The sequence below is a fragment of the Mus caroli genome, unplaced genomic scaffold (genome assembly GCF_978045245.1).
Source record: "Mus caroli unplaced genomic scaffold, Mus_caroli_1 scaffold_4, whole genome shotgun sequence".
Taxonomy (NCBI): domain Eukaryota; kingdom Metazoa; phylum Chordata; class Mammalia; order Rodentia; family Muridae; genus Mus; species Mus caroli.
The window spans coordinates 124,671,203-124,692,009 of record NW_028227259.1 but is presented as its reverse complement, the minus strand read 5'-3'; the positions used below and the strand labels follow the sequence as shown (position 1 = coordinate 124,692,009).

At 53.2% G+C, this 20,807-nt stretch overlaps 1 protein-coding gene across 1 annotated transcript; it reads left to right on the top strand.

The window, feature by feature from the left end:
* Window positions 1–1,901: 1,901 nt before the first annotated feature.
* On the top strand, window positions 1,902–20,484 carry Plbd2 (phospholipase B domain containing 2). Its single transcript, XM_021163573.3, has 12 exons — window positions 1,902–2,237; window positions 6,287–6,380; window positions 10,827–10,985; window positions 12,196–12,296; window positions 12,462–12,676; window positions 14,334–14,431; window positions 16,996–17,156; window positions 17,780–17,875; window positions 18,045–18,116; window positions 18,743–18,895; window positions 19,341–19,503; window positions 19,702–20,484. The coding sequence occupies exons 1-12, from the start codon at window positions 1,933–1,935 to the stop codon at window positions 19,867–19,869; spliced, it is 1,785 nt and encodes a 594-aa protein (XP_021019232.1). The 5' UTR covers window positions 1,902–1,932; the 3' UTR covers window positions 19,870–20,484.
* Window positions 20,485–20,807: the final 323 nt, after the last annotated feature.

The window sequence follows — 20,807 nt, the reverse complement described above, 5'->3', positions numbered from 1 at the left end:
CATTCATATCCTTTTTTTTTTTTTTTTTTTTTAATGATGAGAACTTATTTAGTCTATGTAAGTCTCAAGATGGTGACCTTCCAACCTCAGTCCAGTAACTGCCGGACTTACAGGTGTGTCTTTAAATATGTCCCTCAGGAAGCGCCTTTCCTGCTCTGTGAAACATTCTAGAAAGGATATGCATCAGGGTAGGGGAAGAGGGACAGAGTGAGTTCTTTTTTGGTATGGGGACAAGGTCTCACTCACACTGTACTCCAGGCTTGTCTGGACATCTTGCAATCCTCCTGCCTCAGTCCTTCTCAGTGCTAGAATCGTAGGTGTGAGTCACTTTGTATGCGTGAACCCATGGCATTTGTCACTGGTTGGCCAGAGGCAAAGTTGGCCAGCAACTTGACCAAAGATGTTGATCTGCGTTGAGGATAGCTTGTATGTTCATACCCTTGGCTTCTGGGGCCTGGGGCTGCTGGTTGAAAGTCTGACACCTGCATTGGTTGAAGTGCCAATCACTGCCTCTCTTTGTGTTACATTTTGAGACAGATTCTCACTTTTTATTCCAGACTATTTTGCAAACCTCAAGAGCACAGGTACAGGTCCTCCAACATCCAGCTTTTTCTTTTTTCTTTTTTTTTCTTTTTGGTTTTTCTAGACAGGGTTTCTCTGTATAGCCCTGGCTTTCCTGGAACTCACTTTGTAGTCCAGGCTGGCCTCGAACTCAGAGATACACCTGCCTCTACCTCCCAAGTGCTGGGATTAAAGGTGTGCGCCACCACCACCCGGCTAACATCCAGCTTTTTAAATAAAAATTATTTTGAGGAGGAGCTAGAGAAAGTACCCAAGGAGCTAAAGGGATCTGCAACCCTATAGGTGGAACAACATTATGAACTAACAAGTACCCCGGAGCTCTTGACTCTAGCTGCATATGTATCAAAAGATGGCCTAGTCGGCCATCACTGGAAAGAGAGGCCTATTGGACACACAGGGGAACGCCAGGGCCAAAAAAATGGGAATGGGTGGGTAGGGAAGTGGGGGGGGAGGGTATGGGGGACTTTTGGGATAGCATTGGAAATGTAATTGAGGAAAATACGTAATAAAAAAATTATTTTGAGACGGGACCTCATACTGTGTACTAGGCTAGCCTGGAATTAACTCTGTAGCTCGGGCTAGCCTGAGTAATATATTGGGACTACTTCATTCATGGACAAATAGGAAAAAGAAGTTGCGGGGCTGGGAGATGGCTCAGCAGTAAAGGGGGCTCGATGCTCTTGCAGAGGACTTGAGTTCGAATTCCAGCACCCACATTTAGACAGTTCACAACAGAGCCTCGGGGAATGTAACACTCTTTTCTGACCTCCACCTGCATCCACATTCCCAAACACACACACACACACACACACACACACACACACACACACACACACACACACACCATGCAGATCATACACATAAATCTAATCTAAAAATATTAAAAATTAAAAGAAGGTGAGGGCCGGGCGTGGTGGCGCACGCCTTTAATCCCAGCACTCGGGAGGCAGAGGCAGGCGGATTTCTGAGTTCGAGGCCAGCCTGGTCTACAAAGTGAGTTCCAGGACAGCCGAGGCTACACAGAGAAACCCTGCCTCGAAAAACCAAAAAAAAAAAAAAAAAAAAGAAGGTGAGGAAGAGGAAGAATAAGTAAAAAGGTGAGGAAGAGGAAGGATAATTTAAAAACAAAACAAAAGCAAACAAACAAAAAACCAGAAAGAAATTCCTTGGGAGGGAAGGCTGCTGAGTGTTTTTTTGTTTGTTTGGTTGGTTTTTTCCCTCAGAGAGCGCGAGCCCTTTAAGGCAGGCCCCGCCTCTCCAGGAACACAGACCACGCCCATCCCGGAAGCCCAAATACAAGCCCCGCCCCGCCCCTCGGGACGCAATCACGTGGCCCGGCTGCGGCTCGCGATGGCGGCCCCCATGGACGGGAGCTCCGGCGGCCGGGCGGCCCGGGCGCTCCGGCGGGCGCTGGCGCTGACCTCCCTGACCACGCTGGCCTTGCTGGCCTCGCTGACCGGGCTGTTACTGAGCGGCCCGGCGGGCGCTCTCCCTACCCTGGGGCCCGGCTGGCAGCGCCAAAACCCGGACCCGCCGGTCTCCCGCACCCGCTCGCTGCTGCTGGACGCCGCGTCGGGCCAGCTGCGCCTGGAGGATGGCTTCCACCCCGACGCGGTGGCCTGGGCCAACCTCACCAACGCCATCCGCGAGACCGGGTAAGGGTTGGCCATCCCCGCCACGGCCTGGCGGGTGACAGGGGCCCTGGACTGCCGCCCTGGGGAGTCCACAGCCAGGTCTGGCCCAGGGCTGGTGGCTGACTCAGTAACTCCTATCCCCAACCACAGGGGTTCTCCCCGAGGGGCCAGGGGACCTGCCCTCTGTCCACACGGGTCCCCGCACTTAAGGCGAGCTGGACTAGAACTCGGTATGTAGACCAGGTTGCCCTGGAACACACACAGACCCGCTTGCCTTTGCCTCCGGACTTCTGGGACTAAATGTTTACTCTGCTGCCCATTTGTCCCTAGCCTGAGGGATAATGACAGTTGTCAGGAGCCCCAGGCCCTTGTCTCCCTCCAGAGCCAGGGCGGCTGGAGTGAGCCAGGCTCCAAGCCAGAGGGAAAGTTGCAGGTCCCTAAATTCACAAGCGTGGACAGTATCCTTGTTAGATGTTGCTGACCCTGCCCGTCCCAGGGACGAGTTCTTGGCCCGATGCTTCACTGAGTTAGGTGCTCAGCGTGATCCCTATCACTCTCGGAACTTAGGCTGGCCCTGTGACCTGTTGTCTCACTAATTCCCCTACTTCTCTGGGTCCCCACATCACCACTGTGAACCCAGAACTTGATCGTGGGTTCTTGCCGGGGTCTGCACCATTGGGAATAACGACTTGTGCTCAGCTATTCTTATCTTGGCATGTGGTCTCGAGGACCCAGAGCCAAACAAGATTCAGGCTGAGGGAAGACACATGGGCAAATCCCACGGGAAGCCTGAGCCAGCAATCTGCCTGGAAACCCAGATTTGGGCTGTGTAAGGGGAGCACCCAGAACCTGTGTGTCCCCATCGGACCTCCATGTGCTCATTCTCAGGGGGCACAGTCTCCTGCAGCATGGGTTCTCACAGGTTTGGGCATCTCCGGTGATGGTGGTCCTTGGATGGTTGGTTGCTGTAGACATCACAGCTGGGTGGGGTTAATCTGGGAAGGCTTCCAGGGAGAGAAGGCTGCTGATTTGTCTGCTATTTGAAGGGACCCACAGCTCTGGCCGGCATCAGGGGCACCCCCTGTGACTCGATCTGGCGGTCTGTTCTCTGCTGACTCAATCCAGGTTTGCTTGTTTAGCAGAACTGAGAGGGTATGACGGACCCCTGCTTGGATGCAGAGGCGCAGGAGGTGTGTGGAGGGGGAAGGACGGGGGTGGGGTGGGGTGGGGGCACTCAGGAGACTGAGAATGCTTCCATTTACAGGACTCATGGGAGTGGGGACGGGTCTTCCTTGGTTGTTGTGTTGGGAATTTCCTGCAGCCTCCAATCCACTGTTGTGTGATCCAGGGTGAGTGGCTCCCCTTCTCTGAGCCTGTTTTCTTGCCCGAGATGGGGTTCAAAGGATCCCCCAGTTTCATTGGGAGTTAGAAAGCTCCACTGTGGATGTGAGGAGAGAGGAGGGAAGGAAAGGAGTAAGGGTCCCTTCGGCCATTTTTCGATTGGGGAAACTGAGGCCCATCACCATGCTGGTATATTTCCTGTCCTCTCTTTCCTCTCCTATGGCTCGTGTCCCTTCACTGTGAGACCCCAGCACTATAGGGAGTTCATGGTGGGAGACTTCAGTTTACAGGCAGGGGAACAGACCCTTGAAGACTTGGGTCAAACAGAAGCCATCTGGCCTGGCCTGGTCCCCGGTCGATGGGAGCTCCAGCCTGGGGGGTGTCTGGCTCACAATTTTTGAGGCAGAGGTCAGGAGCTAGACTCTCCTGGAATTAGTATCCCCCCTTGCTAGTTCTAGGATTTTTGTTGGTAAATCCTCCTCCCCCCCTTTCTCCTCCCTTTCTGCTGCTCTGAGTTTGGCTTTCTATTGATTGATTGATTGATTGATTGATTGATTGATTTATGGGGTATGTGGGATGGTGTCACATGAACTATGGTGTATGTGGAGGCCAGGACAACTTGAATCATGTCTCTCTTCCAGTAAGTCCTGGGCAGCAAACTCGGGTCATTAGGCTTGGTGACAATCGTCTTTACCCACTGAGCCATCTTGCTGGCCCATGAGTCTGACTTTGGCCCACCACCCAACACAGTCCTGAGACTGTTTCGAGAACTCAGACTGTTCTCGGTAACTTTGAACTTGTGATTCTATATGTCCCCCTCCTGAGAATGCTGAGAATATTGTCCTGTGCCATGATGCCCAGTTTATGCAGGGCTGGGGACAGAACCCAGGGCTTGGTGCCACCTGAGCTGCCCCTCATCTCCTTTTTAAAATGATTTACTTAAGCACGGTGTGGTAGTACATGCCTTAAATCTCAGCACTCAGGAGTTCAAAGCCAGCCTATCTACAAATCGAGTTCCAGGATGGCTACACAGAGAAAGCTTGTCTCCAAAACAAAACAAAACAAAACAAAAAACCCCAACAGGGCTGGAGAGATGGCTCAGTGGTTAAGAGCACTGACTGCTCTTCCAGAGGTCCTGAGTTCAATTCCCAGCAACCACATGGTGGCATACAACCATCCATAACGAGATCTGGCGCCCTCTTCTGGAGTGTCTGAAGACAGCTACCGTGTATTTACATATAATAAATAAATAAATCTTTAAAAAAATATTTTTAAAAAGACAACAAAACAAAAAACAAAAGATTTATTTTTGTCTGTGTGAGCTTATGTGTGGCACGTACATGCAGGTGCTTGCAGAGAGGCCCGAGGAGGGCCTTGGATTTCCTGGAACTGGACTCACATGCTCTTGTGAGTTACCTGATGGGGGGTGGGTGTTGGGAACTGAACTTGGGTCCTCTGAAAGAGTGGCATACGATCATAACTGCTGAGCCATCTCTCCAGCCTCTGGAGAAATATTTTAAAGGCAAGTCTATAAAGAAACTGAGAACAGTGGAGGGAGGGGATAATTTATAACACCCCCATGCTGGGGGGAGGTGGAGATTTGGGGAAATTAGATCTCAGTGAGAGACTTCATCTCAAAAAAAAAAAAAAAAAAAAAAAAAAGAAAAAAAAAGATGGTAGCTTGACTTGACAGGAATCTTGTTCTGTCCTTGGTGACCTCTGATCCTATATCATCCAGGCATTGGGCAGCAGTGCTCCATAATAACAGTCCCAGTGGTTGCTGACCCTCAAGGAGCTGAGCTCCTAAAGCCATCCAGCTTCAGGTCTGCAGACCTGCTCTGCTCTGGGTATTTTCCATCCCCGGAACCCACAGACAAAGACAGTGTCCTTCCATGATAGCAGCAGAGGCACAGGAGGACCTCGGGGAGTCATGAGGCCTCTTGTTCTTCTTAACAGCAATGTGTCAGTTCTTCCCTGTCCCAAGGGGGCAAAGCAAGCCACACGTGTGACCCAGCATAGATGGACACATGGGAAGGGCACACAGTCATGGGTAGGGACATTGCAGAGCCTCACAAAGCAGGAGGACACAGGGCATCCATCACTGTGCCTCAGTCCCTTCCTCCACCTGGTGGGGCCAGTTAACAGTTCCTACCTGGAAGGACTGTGAGTTGCCACAGGACAAATCGGACAAGCTCAGAAGGGCCGGCCAGCATGATTGGGAACATCAATTGGAATAGGTCGGGGAGAGGAGGCTGGTTTAGTCCTTGTTCCTCTGCCCCAGCACTTCCTGTCTCAGGTATGTAGCCCAGCAGGTATGTAGGTACAGACATGCAGGCTAACATCTGTATGGGCAGCTGCTGCTCACCAGGTGCAGACAGGCAGGCCAACATCTGTATGGGTGGCGGCTGCTCACCAGGCTGTTTTCATGGTCTAAAACTAGAGACTAGGCAGGCATGGTATCACACATCTGTGATCTCAGCACTTGGAAAGCTGAGGCAGGAGGATTGGAGTCCCAGGCCAGCCTGGGCTACAAAGTGAGACCATGTTTGAAAAGGGGACAGGAACAAAACCAGGGCTGGAGCAGTTGCCTGGCACACGAGGGCCTGGACTCCATCCGTAGTGTAAGGAATAAAAAGCCACACCTGAGTCTGCCCACAGCCGTGGGTCTGGCTGTGTGGCTGGCTTTGCAGGGGTCCCTGCTGCTAACTGACTGTCCTTCTCCCCTCCAGGTGGGCCTATCTGGACCTGAGCACAAATGGCAGGTACAATGACAGCCTGCAGGCCTATGCAGCTGGTGTGGTGGAGGCCTCTGTGTCTGAGGAGGTAAGGCCAGTGTGGGAGTCCAGGGTCCCAGCTGCCTGCCCCTGGCCAAGCCTGGACATCCTGAGGGGTTGATGCATGTATTGAGAAAGGGTCCCCATCTCCTGTCCTCCATTAGGGGAGAAAAAGAGCCCTGTTCTTCAAAGACAGCACATAGGCTGGGCCTGGTGAAACACACCCGCAATTGCATGACTTGGGAGGCTGAGACAGACTGCTAAGTTCAAGGGTAGCCTGGGTTAGAGTCAAGAAACAACAAAAACTTCCAGGCTATGATTCATGCCTGTTGTCCTAGCACTGGGGGATGGAGGGAAGACAAGGGTCAGGAGATCAGAACCAGCTGTGACTACTCCCCCACCCCCACCCCCAAAAAAGGGGAACCAGTGTAATCTATTGGTTTGGGGTACAGTTCTAAGGTTGTACAGTTGGACCACTGTCCAGTTCTAGAGTGTCTTCATCACTGCAAAAGGAAATCCTATCCAGCCCAGCAACACCAGCCTCAGGTTCTATCCCCTTAGGCCAGCGCTATCATGTGGATTCTGTCATTCTGACATCTCATAGAAGTACGGGGTGCCACCTCCTCCTGGCCTTGGTGTTTGTTTTGAGATAGGAGTTCTTGTAGCCCTGGCTGGCCACACCTCTGTGTGTACCAAGGTCGTCTCAGAACTTCTGATTCTCCTGACTCCCATTTCCCTAGTGCCAGGCCACATCACCTGGTCTCTACAGTGTGGGGATGGAGCCCAGGGTACATCAAGCGTGCCGGGAAGTGAAAACCTTTTTATGACTGTCACTTGGCATAATGTTTTCTTTTCTTGTTGTTGAATTTATAGATTTATACAGGTATGATTTTTAGTTCATGTACAAAATAATAGGTTTCTTGATGACATTTTAAAATTGATGGTTGCCTTTTTACATATTTTGTGCATTTCTGTGTCTGCACGTGGGTGGGTACACGTGTGTCTGTGGGTGGGTGGGTGAGTGCATGTATGTCAGGATTCATACATGGAGGTCAGAAGACAACTTTCTGGGGTCTGTTCTTTTCATTATGTGAGCCCTAGGGAGCGAACTCAGAACATCAGGCTTGGCCGCAAGCCCCTTTACCTGCTGAGCCATTCCAGTGGCCCCAATACAACATTTAATACATACATGCTTCTATATTTTACCTGTGTCCCCTTCTTCATTCTCTATTCTTCTTTGCACCCCCCTGGTGCCCCCTTCTCAACTAAGTGGCCCATAGTTCCCCTCTGCCTTCATGTCTGTTTCCCCCAGGTCAGGACTTTTTTGAAAGATTTATTTATATTAAGGGGAGATAGATAGATGATAGATAGATAGATAGATAAAAATGTTGGGTGCCCAAGGAGGCCAGAAGAATGTCAGATCTCTTGGAGCTGGTGTTATTTTATAGAGGTGCAGGGAACCAAACTCTGGGCCTTCACAAGAGAAGAAAGCGCCACGGTGCCATCTTTCCAGCCCGATTTTAAGGTGTTTAGAGATGGTGGCCCAGGCTGATTTCTAATTCGAGATCCTCCTGCCTCAGCCTCCTAGGCTGGGATTACAGAGGTGTGCCCCCACCACCACCTTCCTGATACTGGCAATTAAACCTGGGACCTCCTACATGTTGGGGAAGCACTCTCCTACTGATCTCTACTCCCAGGCTTCTTCATACTGTTTGAGACAGTCCCACAAGCTTGCCTAGCCTGACCTTGAACTCTCTCTATAGTCCAGTTTGGCCTTGAACTTGTGACCTTCCTGCCTCAGCCTCCCGGGCACTGATAGACATCACCACACCTAGCTCCTACTTTTGTTAAACTTGCTCTCCTGCATGTGTCAAGTCTCCAAAGAGTGGAACCATCAAAACAGCAGTCACTGTCTGGTGTTCCACCAATCAGAAATCAGCCTGGCTGTGGGTAGCAGCTTTGCCTACACTGGGTTGTGTGGGAAGTGGATACTCATTTTGAGAAATTACTAGTTATCAACTTATAGACTGAAATCCACTCAGGGTCCAGTGGCCACTATTTGACTTTGTATTCTATTGGTCACCCAGGAACATGCAAGGGGTGTCCCAAGTGGTTTTAAGAACACCCAATGTGGCAGATGTGTAGCTGGTCACTGCTACTTTGTGGGTTCTTCTTTTTCCCACCCTTTTTCCTCACCCCCGAAGGGGGTGGGGAGGGAGGGAGAAAAAGAGAGAGAGAGGGAGAGGGAGAGGGAGAGAGAGAGAAAGAGAGAGAGATCCCTGAATCTAATTTCTTTCTTGTTTCTTCTTTGAGCACAACTACTAACAAGCTGCAACCAACACTCCTGATCAACCAACAACCTCCCACCCTGCCTCTCAGAGCTCTAGTATTTATATAGCCTCTGAAAAATTCCCAGAATTCCAAATGTCACACAATTGTAGACAACTGGCTGCTGGCAAAATCACATCCCTGCTAGATCACGAGGCAAATCATAGTCAGCTGCTGTGGACAGTCTGAAGCAGCCCCATATCCCCACACCTGGGGTTAAAATGAAAACATTAACAATAATACTTGGTTTTTTTGAAAGAAACCAAAATTCCAAACTCTTCACTATGTAGCTGGGACCGGGCTGAAGGCCTGTCCTGGTGGAGCAGTGACTGACAGTGACAGGGGCAGGGCATGGGTCCTGGGAGGTGAAGGGTCTCATTAAGGTTGAACAGCCTTTTAACCAAGCTGGGAGTAGCATTTGAATCCAGCTCTGTCTGGCCTAAGACTCCAGTCAGGGCAGTTTGCTCTATTGCTGCATCCTGCGGATGGGTCGGGCTCCTGTGTAACCCCAGCCCCTCAGGTAGGGCAGGGCAGTGGGCAGTGGCCTGCAAAGTACAAGGAGGCAGGGAGCGCTAGTGGGGCCTGGGCATGAGCAGGATTTGGTACGTTTCCCTGTGGGGAGGTTTCTGGTGGGGTGGGGTGGGGTGTGGCCAGAAGTTACCTTCAGCAGCTGCCCAGAGAGTGTGGGGATTTGGCATTTTGCAACAAAACAAACCAACCAAACAAAAAACAAACAACCCCCACATCATGGCGTGGGCCCCAGTCAGGCCTGTGACGTGATGTCTGGGTGTTTTGGGGACACAGGTACTTGCCCACCCAAGTGTGTCTCAGTTTCTGCAGCTGTAAAGTGGACATGTTGGTTTCACTTCACTGAAAGGAAATACCCAAGCCAAGGAGCTCATAAAGCTTCGTGGCTCTTATGGTTCACCTGGCAGAGCAAGGCTCCCTTCATGGGGCAGAAGGCAAACACGGAGGAGGACGAGAGCAGGGTCCCAGAGTCCCCTCCAGGACAAGCCTCAAAGACCTTAGGCTTAGGCTGTGCCTCTAGCCCTTGCCTCCCAGCAGTGCCACCCAGTGGACTGACCCCTCGCAGCTTCTGAACAGTGAGCCCAGGCTGGGCCACTGTGTGGGGATGGCACCTACCCTGTCGCTCAGCACTGGAGGCTGCAGTATGTCCACTGTCTGATGCTGCTCACTGGCCTGAGCCACAGGTCAGCAGCCCCCATCCCACTCCCACTCCCAGGAAGCATCGGCTGTGAGCCCTGGCCATTCTGGGTGAGGCTGACCTTGGTGGGCTCATCCGTGCTGCGGCAATCAGCTGGCTGGGTGGCCTGGATAACCTCATTCACATCCAGCAGCTGGAGGACAGGGTATGCTGGCTGTGGCTTCCTTCCCCCAGCAGGCAAGCCCGAGCTCATGCACACCGCACCTGGGCATGCCAGCAGCCTGGCACACTTCTCTGGCCCAGTGAGTCAGCAGGGGGACTTGTTTTTGTTTCCTCCGTGCTTGGAACAGAGCAGGGAGCTGCCCGCACACATTCCTCTGGCTGAGTCTGGTACTCATTTGCAGTGTCTGGAGTCACCCTAGCAGGCCAGAGGCTAAGGCTAAGGCGTGTGAGCCTGTCTAAAGATCCCAGCAGTGGCTGGGGATGTGGCTGCATTCAGAGAGTTTGCCTGGCAGGCACAGGTTCCATGTCCAGCATTGTATAAGCAGGCTTGATAGTGCACACCTGTAATCCAGCACTTTGCAGGTGCAAGATTAGGTATTTAAGGCCCGTCTCGCATGTGGACGACCGCACCTCTAAACAATTCCGAACAGAGGAAAGCAAAATCAGACCTCGTGGGCTGGGCTGGGGTCCAGTAGCCGCTGGCCTTGCAGAACATTTGCTTGGCCTCCCTGAAGCCCAGGGTCCAATCTCCAGTACCATAACCACCGACAGAAGCCACCCAAGACCCCCATGTTTGATGGCAGAGCACACTGCTCAATCCAGGCCCCAGCAACAGAGGCGGTGCAGTATAGTCTAGACCTTCCAAATCACAGGCCCCAGAGTAGGGAGACCTAAGAGGAGGGGGCTGAGAGCCTCGGAGTAGAAGTGGTAATCCTCTAGCCTGGGGGCTGCTCCTCGGGGTCCTGCACAGAGAGCAGCTGGCCTGTCCTCTCTCCACAGCTCATCTACATGCACTGGATGAACACAGTGGTCAACTACTGCGGCCCCTTCGAATACGAAGTCGGCTACTGTGAGAAGCTTAAGAGCTTCCTGGAGGCCAACCTGGAGTGGATGCAGAGGGAAATGGAGCTTAACCCGGACTCTCCGTACTGGCACCAGGTGGGCCAGGCCACCCTGCTCTCGGGAAGGAAGGTGGCTCTTTTGGGTGTACTTGTCTCCTGTGCAGTCCCTGGCTGGCCCTGAGTGAACCAGAAACCCAGCCCAATCTAGTGTCTGTCTGCATCTGCACCCCTCCCCCACAAGCCATCATCCTTCCATCTGTCTGCTTGACGGACCTCCAGCTGCCCATTCTGGCCCAGATGCCCAGTCCTGCTTTCCTGCTGTCAGAGAACCTAGCTAAGTGGCGGCATGCGGCTCTCACTGTCAGGAAGGCAGCAGAAGGCTGGACATGGGCGAGCACTATTTCAGAAGAGGGAAGAGAGAGATGAAAGCACACATCATAGCCAAGCCTGGCGTTCCCTCCCTGGGCTGAGCTTAGACAGACTGGATGCTAAGGCCCAGGTCCTGGGCTGCTGGTGCGGTTGTCAGTGCAAAAGCCACAGACTGTGAATTCTCTACAGGCATGAGGGTTTAGCTGTGCGGCACAGGCAGTGAGTGGCCTCTGTGGATGACCCTGCTGTCTGTTTGCGTGCCCTCTAGTGCTCACGCTGTTTTCCCCCCACACATGGTTCTCCCTGCCGACCCATCTCCTGCCCTCGCTGTTTCAGATTCTCTTCCCTCACGTACCTACCCACCCTTCCGTATGTCTGCTTACCCACCAACACACAGCAACCCGTCTATCCCATGTGCCTGCTCCCTTCTGTCCCATTCATCTGTCAGTCCATCCATCCATCCACCCACCCTTCTGTCTGTCTGTCTGTCCATCTGTCTATCCTCTCCCTCCTGTTGATCCATTCCCATCCTGTCTGCCCATCTATCTTGTCTGTACTTAAGATCCTGGTGTATGCCCAGCCCCAGTCAGGACCCAGTGAGGATCACTGTGATGCCTCCAGTTCAATTGCTGAGGTAGAGCAGGCACAGGTGCCAGGGCAGCTACACAGCCAGCATCTAAGAGTAGGGAGGTGTTGACAGGGGTTCTGGCCAAACTGCAAGGCTTTGTGGAAGAGATGGCTTTTGACCAGGTCCTTAATTGAGGGTGACTTGGGATCAGCATGAGGATGTCATAGTGTTTATTCACTGAAAGCAGAAGAGGAGTCAGGGCTGGCTGGAGCCTGTGGAGCACCCCTGAACCAGGTCAGAGCCCCTGCTATTATGTAGAAGTGGTGAACTGGGGGGCGGAGGGCTCATTCTCCCTCTGCCCCTCCCCTAGGTGCGGCTGACCCTCCTGCAGCTGAAAGGCCTGGAGGACAGCTATGAAGGCCGTTTAACCTTCCCAACTGGGAGGTTCACCATCAAACCCTTGGGGTTCCTGTAAGTGCCCCCCCTCAGCCTGTGCAGGGTGGGTAAAGGAACCATGAACTTCATACTTGTCCCAGTTCCATGCCAGCTCTGCCACTTTCTACTCCCAGAACCCAGAAAGCCTCAGTTATGACATGGCGCAAAGTAGCCACTGGCCCTCCCATCCTCCCTCTTAAGCCTGCTGCAGATCTCCGGAGACCTGGAAGACCTAGAGCCTGCCCTGAATAAGACCAACACCAAGCCTTCCCTGGGCTCCGGTTCCTGCTCTGCCCTCATCAAGCTGCTGCCTGGTGGGCATGACCTCCTGGTGGCGCACAACACGTGGAACTCCTACCAGAACATGTTACGCATCATCAAGAAGTACCGGCTGCAGTTCCGGGAGGGGCCGCAAGGTGGGAGGAGGGTGCATCCTTGAGAGAGGGTGGGCTTGCGCATGCACACAGGGGTGAGGCTTTGAGCGAAGTTCTGGAGCAGCTCGGGGGATTTCTTACTTGGCAAGCAAGGCATTTCTTTCAGCTGGCTCTCAAGGTTACCACAACCATCTACCTGCATCTGCCTGCACCTACCCTCCTACCTTCTCCTGGCTCTTTCTATTCCTGGGCCTCTTGCCCAGAAAGCGCTGTGCTGTGGAGCTCCATGCCCCAGCTGGCCTTGAACTCTAGTGTGTACCCAACATAGACCATCTCCCAGTGAGGCAAACAGGCAATGGGGAGAAAACGGTTGCTCATAGTTGGGTGGCACTGAATTAGGAATCCTCCTGCCTCAGCTTCTGTCTTACTGGGATGACAGGCACTCACCAAGATTTCTTACATTTCCTGTTTAAGGGCTGAGGATAGAGTTCCATGGCAGAATGCTTGCCTGCCTGAGCAGGTCTCCCTGAAACAGTACCACTGACACTTGGTGGAAGCTGTGTGTAGAGGAAATCCTGCCAAGCAGTGAGGCCCTCTTGTAATGTGCTGCCCACAGCCCTTGGGAGGTCCTCCCGCAGATTGATTGTTTTCTTTCTTTCTTTCTTTCTTTCTTTCTTTCTTTCTTTCTTTCTCTTTTTTCTTGGTTTTTCCAGACAGGGTTTCTCTGTGCAGTCCTGGCTGTCCTGGAACTCACTTTGTAGACCAGGCTGGCCTCGAACTCAGAAATCCGCCTGCCTCTGCCTCCCAAGTGCTGGGATTAAAGGCGTGCACCACCACTGCTGATTGTTTTCTTGTGCTATCCTAAGGTCCCTTTCGATTTTGCATTGCTTTGTTTCTCCTGTAGTATCAGTTGTCAACAGTCGCAAATCTCATGGGTCCAGAGGGGACACCTGCCCCACCCGGAGCTCCCCACGCACAGACCCTTTTGATGAAGTTAGATCCATCTACACTTTTAAATGAATATATCTATTTGCACCTTTTAAAAACTAATTCACCAGCCGGGCGTGGTGGCGCACGCCTTTAATCCCAGCACTCGGGAGGCAGAGGCAGGCAGATTTCTGAGTTGGAGGCCAGCCTGGTCTACAGAGTGAGTTCCAGGACAGCCAGGGCTATACAGAGAAACCCTGTCTCGAAAAACAAAACAAAACAAAAAAAACCTATTTCACCATTCAGCAGTGTTTAAGGAAAACTCGTTTCCAGCTACACTGAGGAGTATCTTGCTGTTCATCACATTGCAAGTTTGTTACAGGACCAGTAGAGACAGTCAGCAGGGCAGTCCCCTGCAGCAGGGTGCTTCCCCCAATCCTTCCCCAGCTCCTCCACCTGCCCTCTTTTCTTCCTCCTCCCTTCTCCCCTCCCACTCTCCTCCTCTCCTTCCTCTATCTCCTCACCTTCTTCTTCTTCTACCTCCTCCCCTTCCTTTCTGAGTCAGAGTCTCTCCATGTAGCCCAGGTGGCTTTGAACTTGGGTCCTCCTGATGGTGGCATTCCAGTCAGGTGCCACCCACACATTTCATTTGAAGGGATGAGAGTGGCCTCCCGAGGACTGCTTATCTCTCACTTGAGGCCCCAGCCTTGTGGGATGGGGGATGGGTGACCTACAGAGCCCACCTGACCAACTTCTCCCCCACTACCCCCAGAGGAGTACCCCCTGGTTGCTGGCAACAACTTGGTTTTCTCGTCTTACCCGGGCACCATCTTCTCCGGAGATGACTTCTACATCCTGGGCAGTGGCCTGGTGAGTGGCTGAGTCACATGCTCCCTGGTGACATGAGACATAGAGGCTCTGGGGACAACGAGAAGAAGATGAGGCCTGCAGGGCTTCTGAGCTCTGAGAGCTCTTTAGCCCTTGGGGCCCTTTGCAGAGCCTGAGTGCAGTGACCTTGTTTCTTTGTTCAGTGCAGACACCTCCTTTTTAGTCAGTGACCTTGCTCTGCCCTGCCTTCTCCTACCCCCACCCCTAACCTGGCCCTGTCCTGAGGAGCTGCTGTTTACAGCGTTTTTGTTTCTCCTGCTCCTCTGGCTGCCATCCAGGCCCCTTTAGAAATCTGTTCCTGGCTGGCGCCTGAGATCTCACACTGATGCTGCCAAGAGACTCACTCAGCTGTAGTGTGTGCCCTGGGCACATTGGATATGCGGGGCACTGTTGGGCATGGTGGGGCTCATGTCCCTGTGTTCCTGCTGTGGCAGAGGCAACCCCTGGGGACCTTAGTCACAGGACTCCCGGACCAATAAGCTTCCCCCACCTCCCATAGGGTTGGAGAGAGACAGAGAGAGACAAAGACAGAGACAAACAGAGAGACAGGCAGAGAGGGAGAGAAAGAGGTGGGGAATGAAACCTTGGGTCTCGGTACTGGCCCAGCACAGGAGGCCAGGGAACCCATTGCCTTTCCTTGTGTTTGTGTCCTAGACCCCTTTACAATGTAGGACGCTGGTGACCTCCTCACACTCTCTTATTTATTTACTTATTTTATTTATTATGAGACACAGTCTCACTACATAGCCCTGGTTGCCTTCAACTTTGCCCTATAGACCAGGTTGGTCTTGAACAGAGAGATCGCGCCGCCTGTGCCTCCCAAACGCTGGGTTTAAAGGTACAGGCCATTAAACCCAGCCTCCCTTTTTCTTTTTGTATACTTGTTGGTTTGATTGGTTGGCTTTTTTATCCTTAAGGCAGCGAGTCTCTCTCTAGCTCAGGCTGACCTGGAACTCAGTATGTAGCTCCAGCCAGCAACCCTCCTTCCTCAGCCTCTTAGGTAGACTAAAGTACAGACCCGTGCCAGGCCTGGCTTAGATGTCGTTCTTATGTTTCTTCTCTTTATATTTTTCATTCTGGTTTTCTAAAACAGGGTCTCATGTAGCCCAGGCTGACCTATGTAGCTGTGGCTTTCTTTCTTTTTTTTTTTTGGTTTTTCGAGACAGGGTTTCTCTGTGTAGCCTTGGCTGTCCTGGAACTCACTTTGTAGACCAGGCTGGCCTCGAACTCAGAAATTTGCCTGCCTCTGCCTCCCGAGTGCTAGGATTAAAGGCATGTGTCACCACGCCTGGCTAGCTGTGGCTTTCTTAAGCCCCTGATCCTCCTGCCTCCATCTCCCTAGTGCTAGGGTAAAGGTATTATTATATATATATGTGAGTACACTGTAGCTGTCTTCAGACACACCAGAAGAGGGCATCAGATCTCATTACAGATGGTTGGGAGCCACCGTGTGGTTGCTGGGATTTGAACTCAGGACCTCTAGAAGAGCAGTCAGTGCTCTTAACCACTGAGCCATCTCTCCAGCCCTTGATGGCTTTTTTAAAACACTGGCTTAAGCTCACACCTGAACTCCAGTCACTTGGGGCGTGGAGGCAGGAGAATAACCAAGAAGAGTTTGAAGCTAGCATGGGCTATGGTGTGAGACTGTAAATGCCTCCAAAATAAGTAAAACTTGAAAATACTCTTAGGTGGGTCCTGCCAGCCTTCGGCTCTTTTTAGCCTCCTTGTATAAAGGAAGACTCAGGCCAGCACCCTTCAGGTGCACAGGGGACTAAACACAGGGGATTGATAGGAACTTGGCCCATCTGCTCAGCAGCCACAGACAGCTGGTTCTTGATGCCCTACTGTGTCTCTGGGAAGGGTGAGAAGAGCTGGCTGGGACTCAGCTGTCAAGATTCTCCCACTGCAGGGCCACCCACCAGCTGCCAGGAGGTGGCCTTTTGCAAGTTAAGGTTCACGGGCTCTGTTGATCCAAGTTCTGTTTGGTTTAAGACCAGACTCGCCTTGAACTTGTGGTAGTCCTTCCTGCCTCTGCCTCTGCCTCTAGAGTCCTGGGTTACAGGCATGTGCCACCACGCCAGGCCAGTGCTGTGCTGGCTTTAACTAATGAGAACAAGGCATGTTTATGCAGACAGACGAGGGCTCCAGGGACATTGAGGAGAGAGGCTTCATAAGCAGTGGTGGATGGCTGGTGACTCTGAGACAGAGCAAGGTGGACTGAGGTCTTCCCAAGGTCTCTGGCTGCTGGGGCTCCAGGTGAATCGCCTCTCCCTGTAGAGCTGACAGAATGGAAGAGTAGGATGCTGTCTCTTGGGGAGGTGCTCTCTTACGATGGGGAGGCACCTAGGAATGGCACTCTGGTCCCCAAGGACAGCTGGGTTCAAGATCCTGAGTCTCTCCCAAGCCAAGTACTTTTCCAAGGAACCCCTGAGGGGTATGTACCAAAGCAGCTTAGAGTTGTGAGGAAAACATAGATACTTGACTTCTGAGCCAAGACCTGCAGGCCTGCCACATGGAGCCTGCAGCCCACCTTGTCTCTCTCACAGGTCACCCTGGAGACCACCATTGGCAACAAGAACCCAGCCCTGTGGAAGTACGTGCAGCCCCAGGGCTGTGTGCTGGAGTGGATACGAAACGTCGTGGCCAACCGCCTGGCCTTGGATGGGGCCACCTGGGCAGACGTCTTTAAGCGGTTCAACAGCGGCACGTGAGTGTGACCCTGTTCCACGGCCTCTACTTGTGGACCATTTAGTACTCAGACCAGAGGGGACCCATGGGGCTCCAGGGCCCTGTGCTCAGCCCCTTCTTTCAGGTGCTCACTGGGTTGTTTTATACGTGGGGAAACTGAGGCTCAAGAAAGCAAGGGTTGTCTTTTTTTCTTCTTCTGTAAGCTCCTCCTCTTGGGGCTGACCCCTTGGAAGAAGATAAACGTGGGGCCCAGATAAAGGAAGGGAATGAGCCTAGGAACCAAGTTCAGGGGAGGGAGGTGAGTAGGTAGGTTTCAGAGCACCTATGGGATGGGACCTATGGGGCGGGGCCTAGGAACCAAGTGCAGTGGAAGTGGGTAGGTCTCAGAGCACCTATGGGGCGGGGCCTGGGAATCAGGCACCGGAAGTAGTACGACTTTGAGTGCTTAACTAGACCGGTCCTTTAGGAAATTCTAGGGAGCCGTGCGCTTTACTTGAGTAGGCATGCAGCAAGAAGGTTTTGTGGGCTCCCAGTCAAGCTGCAGTGTTAGGGTGTTGTCCCTGAGACCCGGCTGTATGGGGTGCTGGACAGGACTGGAGAAGGCTTCCAGGCTTGGCACGGCTCCTTCCTTGTTCCTGGCAGGTACAATAACCAGTGGATGATTGTGGACTACAAGGCATTCATCCCCAATGGACCCAGCCCTGGAAGCCGGGTGCTTACCATCCTAGAACAGATCCCGTGAGTCCCTGGGGCAAAGGGGGGAAGGGGAGGCTAAAGGAGGGGTACCCCTGATGGGAACAGGAGGTGCGGCACACAACACAGTTCCTGCCGAGGGTGCCAAGGCCCTCCCACTGGCCGAGCCCCTGAGTGTCTCCTGACTTGCTTGATCCATCTCTCTCGGTCTCAGGGGCATGGTGGTGGTGGCCGACAAGACCGAAGAGCTCTACAAAACGACCTACTGGGCTAGCTACAACATCCCGTATGTGGCCTTGCTTTTTCATGTCGCCCCCCTCTCCCCAAGTCTGTCCTCCCTGAGGCAGGGTCCTTCCCTAGGTGACATTTTAAACATGCTGAGCAAGGAGAACAGTCCCTCTCCTGCTGGGAAAGCCCCACATCGTATTGTGACCTTCATTTATAGCACCTGCTGCAGGGCAGATTGGGGTGGCCACACCTTGGGACAGGCATTCAGCTGGATCTGCCCCTACCTCCTGGAGGTAGAGATGCCCATGCAGTACCCAGGCTGAAGTTGAAGCATGCTGGGTTAGCCTCAGTTCCATGAAGCCAGTTTTAGCTGGATTTTTCAGAGCTACCGTATGTCCTGTGCTTTCCCAGGCTGGCGTTGGGTCCTTATGACCATGAGAACGTAAGTGCAGCTGTCTCTTCCCATTCCACAGATGTGGAAACTGAGGCAGGGATCCTCTTTGCTCAGAGAATAGTGAAGTGAGAGTTGACTCTAGAGCCCAGGTTCATCCCCTACAGGACAAGAGGGTCTTGCCACAACCTGACTACAGTGACAGCTTTCCCACAGTGACCCCCACTCCCATGCTAGCCACAACCAGCTGTGTGGCTAATGGGAGTCGTGGGTGACCACCCTTGTCCCAGCAGGTACTTTGAGACTGTATTCAACGCTAGTGGGCTGCAGGCCCTGGTGGCCCAGTATGGAGATTGGTTCTCTTACACCAAGAACCCTCGAGCCAAGATCTTCCAGAGGGACCAGTCACTGGTGGAGGACATGGACACCATGGTCCGGCTTATGAGGTGGGTCAGCACACCCCGGCTTGGTACAGAGAGCTGCCTCTGCATGACAGTACCACTGAACCTTGCCACCAGCCAGCCTTGGTCTGCAGATGGGGGCCTGCTTGCCACCATCCTTGGGGAGTGCCTTTCTCCTAGGAGATGGAGATGCCTGCCCAGAACCCAGACTGGAGCTGAAGTGTGGCAGGGCATCCTGAGTCCCTGCAGATGCTGTCAGGGAACAGACCGGGGTCTGACCTGCGTGGAGGAGGATCCTGGAGAAACCTCCTCAGGAAGGCTGGGGTGACCCAGTTGGTGGAGGGGTGAGGGTGGTCTTCATCTGGCCCTGCTCAAGCCAAAGCTGGGGTTGGGATAAGCCCAGAAAGTTCAGGATGTTTCAGGGCCACTGTGAGGCTAGAGGAGCTTGGCCTCTCCCTGGGGTGACTGCCATCCCTTCTTTCCCACCCAGGTATAATGATTTCCTTCATGACCCTCTGTCATTGTGTGAAGCCTGCAACCCGAAGCCTAATGCGGAGAACGCCATCTCTGCCCGCTCTGACCTCAACCCCGCCAATGGCTCCTACCCATTTCAGGCCCTGCATCAGCGCGCCCATGGTGGCATTGATGTGAAGGTCGACCACCTAAGCCAGTTGTCACATGCCCTGGGGAAGGATGGGTGGGACAGGTGCAGGGTCAGAGGTCAGACCTGGGCTGAAGCTGGGTCGGTTTAAGGGGACATCACTTTGGGGTAAGCTTCAGAATGGTGTTTTGAAGAAAGGTCTGGTGAGAGTTGGGCCCTACCAGCTGAGTGTGTGCTCTTTGACCCCCAGGTGACCAGCTTTACCCTGGCCAAGTACATGAGCATGCTGGCGGCCAGTGGCCCCACGTGGGACCAGTGTCCTCCGTTCCAGTGGAGCAAATCGCCATTCCACAGCATGCTGCACATGGGCCAGCCTGACCTCTGGACATTCTCACCCATCAGGGTTCCATGGGACTGAGAGAGAGTCTGCCTCCGCCCAGCTGCCTTCATTTTGTGTGGCCAGTGGGTCACACACCTGCCGTCCACCCCTCGGGCTTCTGTCTTCACTAGACTCTGGTCCTAGCGGCTTCCTTCGCAAGGACACAACACAGTGGGCTCAGAGCTGCCTCTGTCCCTGAGCCCTCTCTGCCCCTTCATGGTTCATCCTTCCTGTCCCTGTCACCAGCAGGCTGGGGCTTATGCTTGGCTGTGGGCCTGGTGGGATCCGGGGCACATGTTCTCCTAGTGCTGGTCCCTCAGCGTGTGTGTGGACTGACAGAGGACATTATGGTTGTCACTGCTGGCCTGCGGGCCCATCGCCTCGGGAGGCAGCCCTGTGCCCTTCTGGGCAGCTCTCCTAAGTGCAGGAGCCTGAGAACAAAACCAAAGTTTCTGGCTGCTTGTAGCTGGAGGGCCTTGAGTTTTCTTTCAGCAGGAGGGATGGACCGTCACCCCACACTTTGTACCCCTACTCCTAGCCAAGCCTGCCCCTGGCCTCCTGGTAGGTGCCTCTGGTTGTGTGCTCTGGGCAGCGAAGCCCAAGCTGTGCTTCTGTTAAACAGGCCTTATGGGGTGGCACCACACCCTGACTGTCCATGGCTGTCTCCTTCCATCTGTCCTTTCTCTCGTCCACGTACCCACTGTTCATCTGCATCACCAGCCACCTGCCCATCCATCCACTCTCCTATTCACCCTACCATCTTTTCACTCAGCCAGTGGTCTGCCCACCCACCCGTCCACTTGCCTGCCTCTTCATCTGAATGTCCTCACCTGCTCACCCACCCATCCACCTGCCCGTCTGTCAGTCTGTCCACCCAGAACTGCATATCCCTTTTCATTTTGGTTTTGCTCTGTAACTCAGTGTGGCCTTGAACTTGTGGCTGGCCGCCTTCACCCTCACATGCTGGGTTTCCATGT

Bases quoted from the DNA above. Each gene is read 5' to 3' on its own strand.
- Plbd2 (XM_021163573.3), top strand. From the start codon at position 1,933: ATGGCGGCCCCCATGGACGGGAGCTCCGGCGGCCGGGCGGCCCGGGCG. The intron at 6,381-10,826 runs GTAAGGCCAGTG...CTCTCTCCACAG, and splicing joins AGGCCTCTGTGTCTGAGGAG to CTCATCTACATGCACTGGAT. The intron at 10,986-12,195 runs GTGGGCCAGGCC...CCCCTCCCCTAG, and splicing joins ACTCTCCGTACTGGCACCAG to GTGCGGCTGACCCTCCTGCA.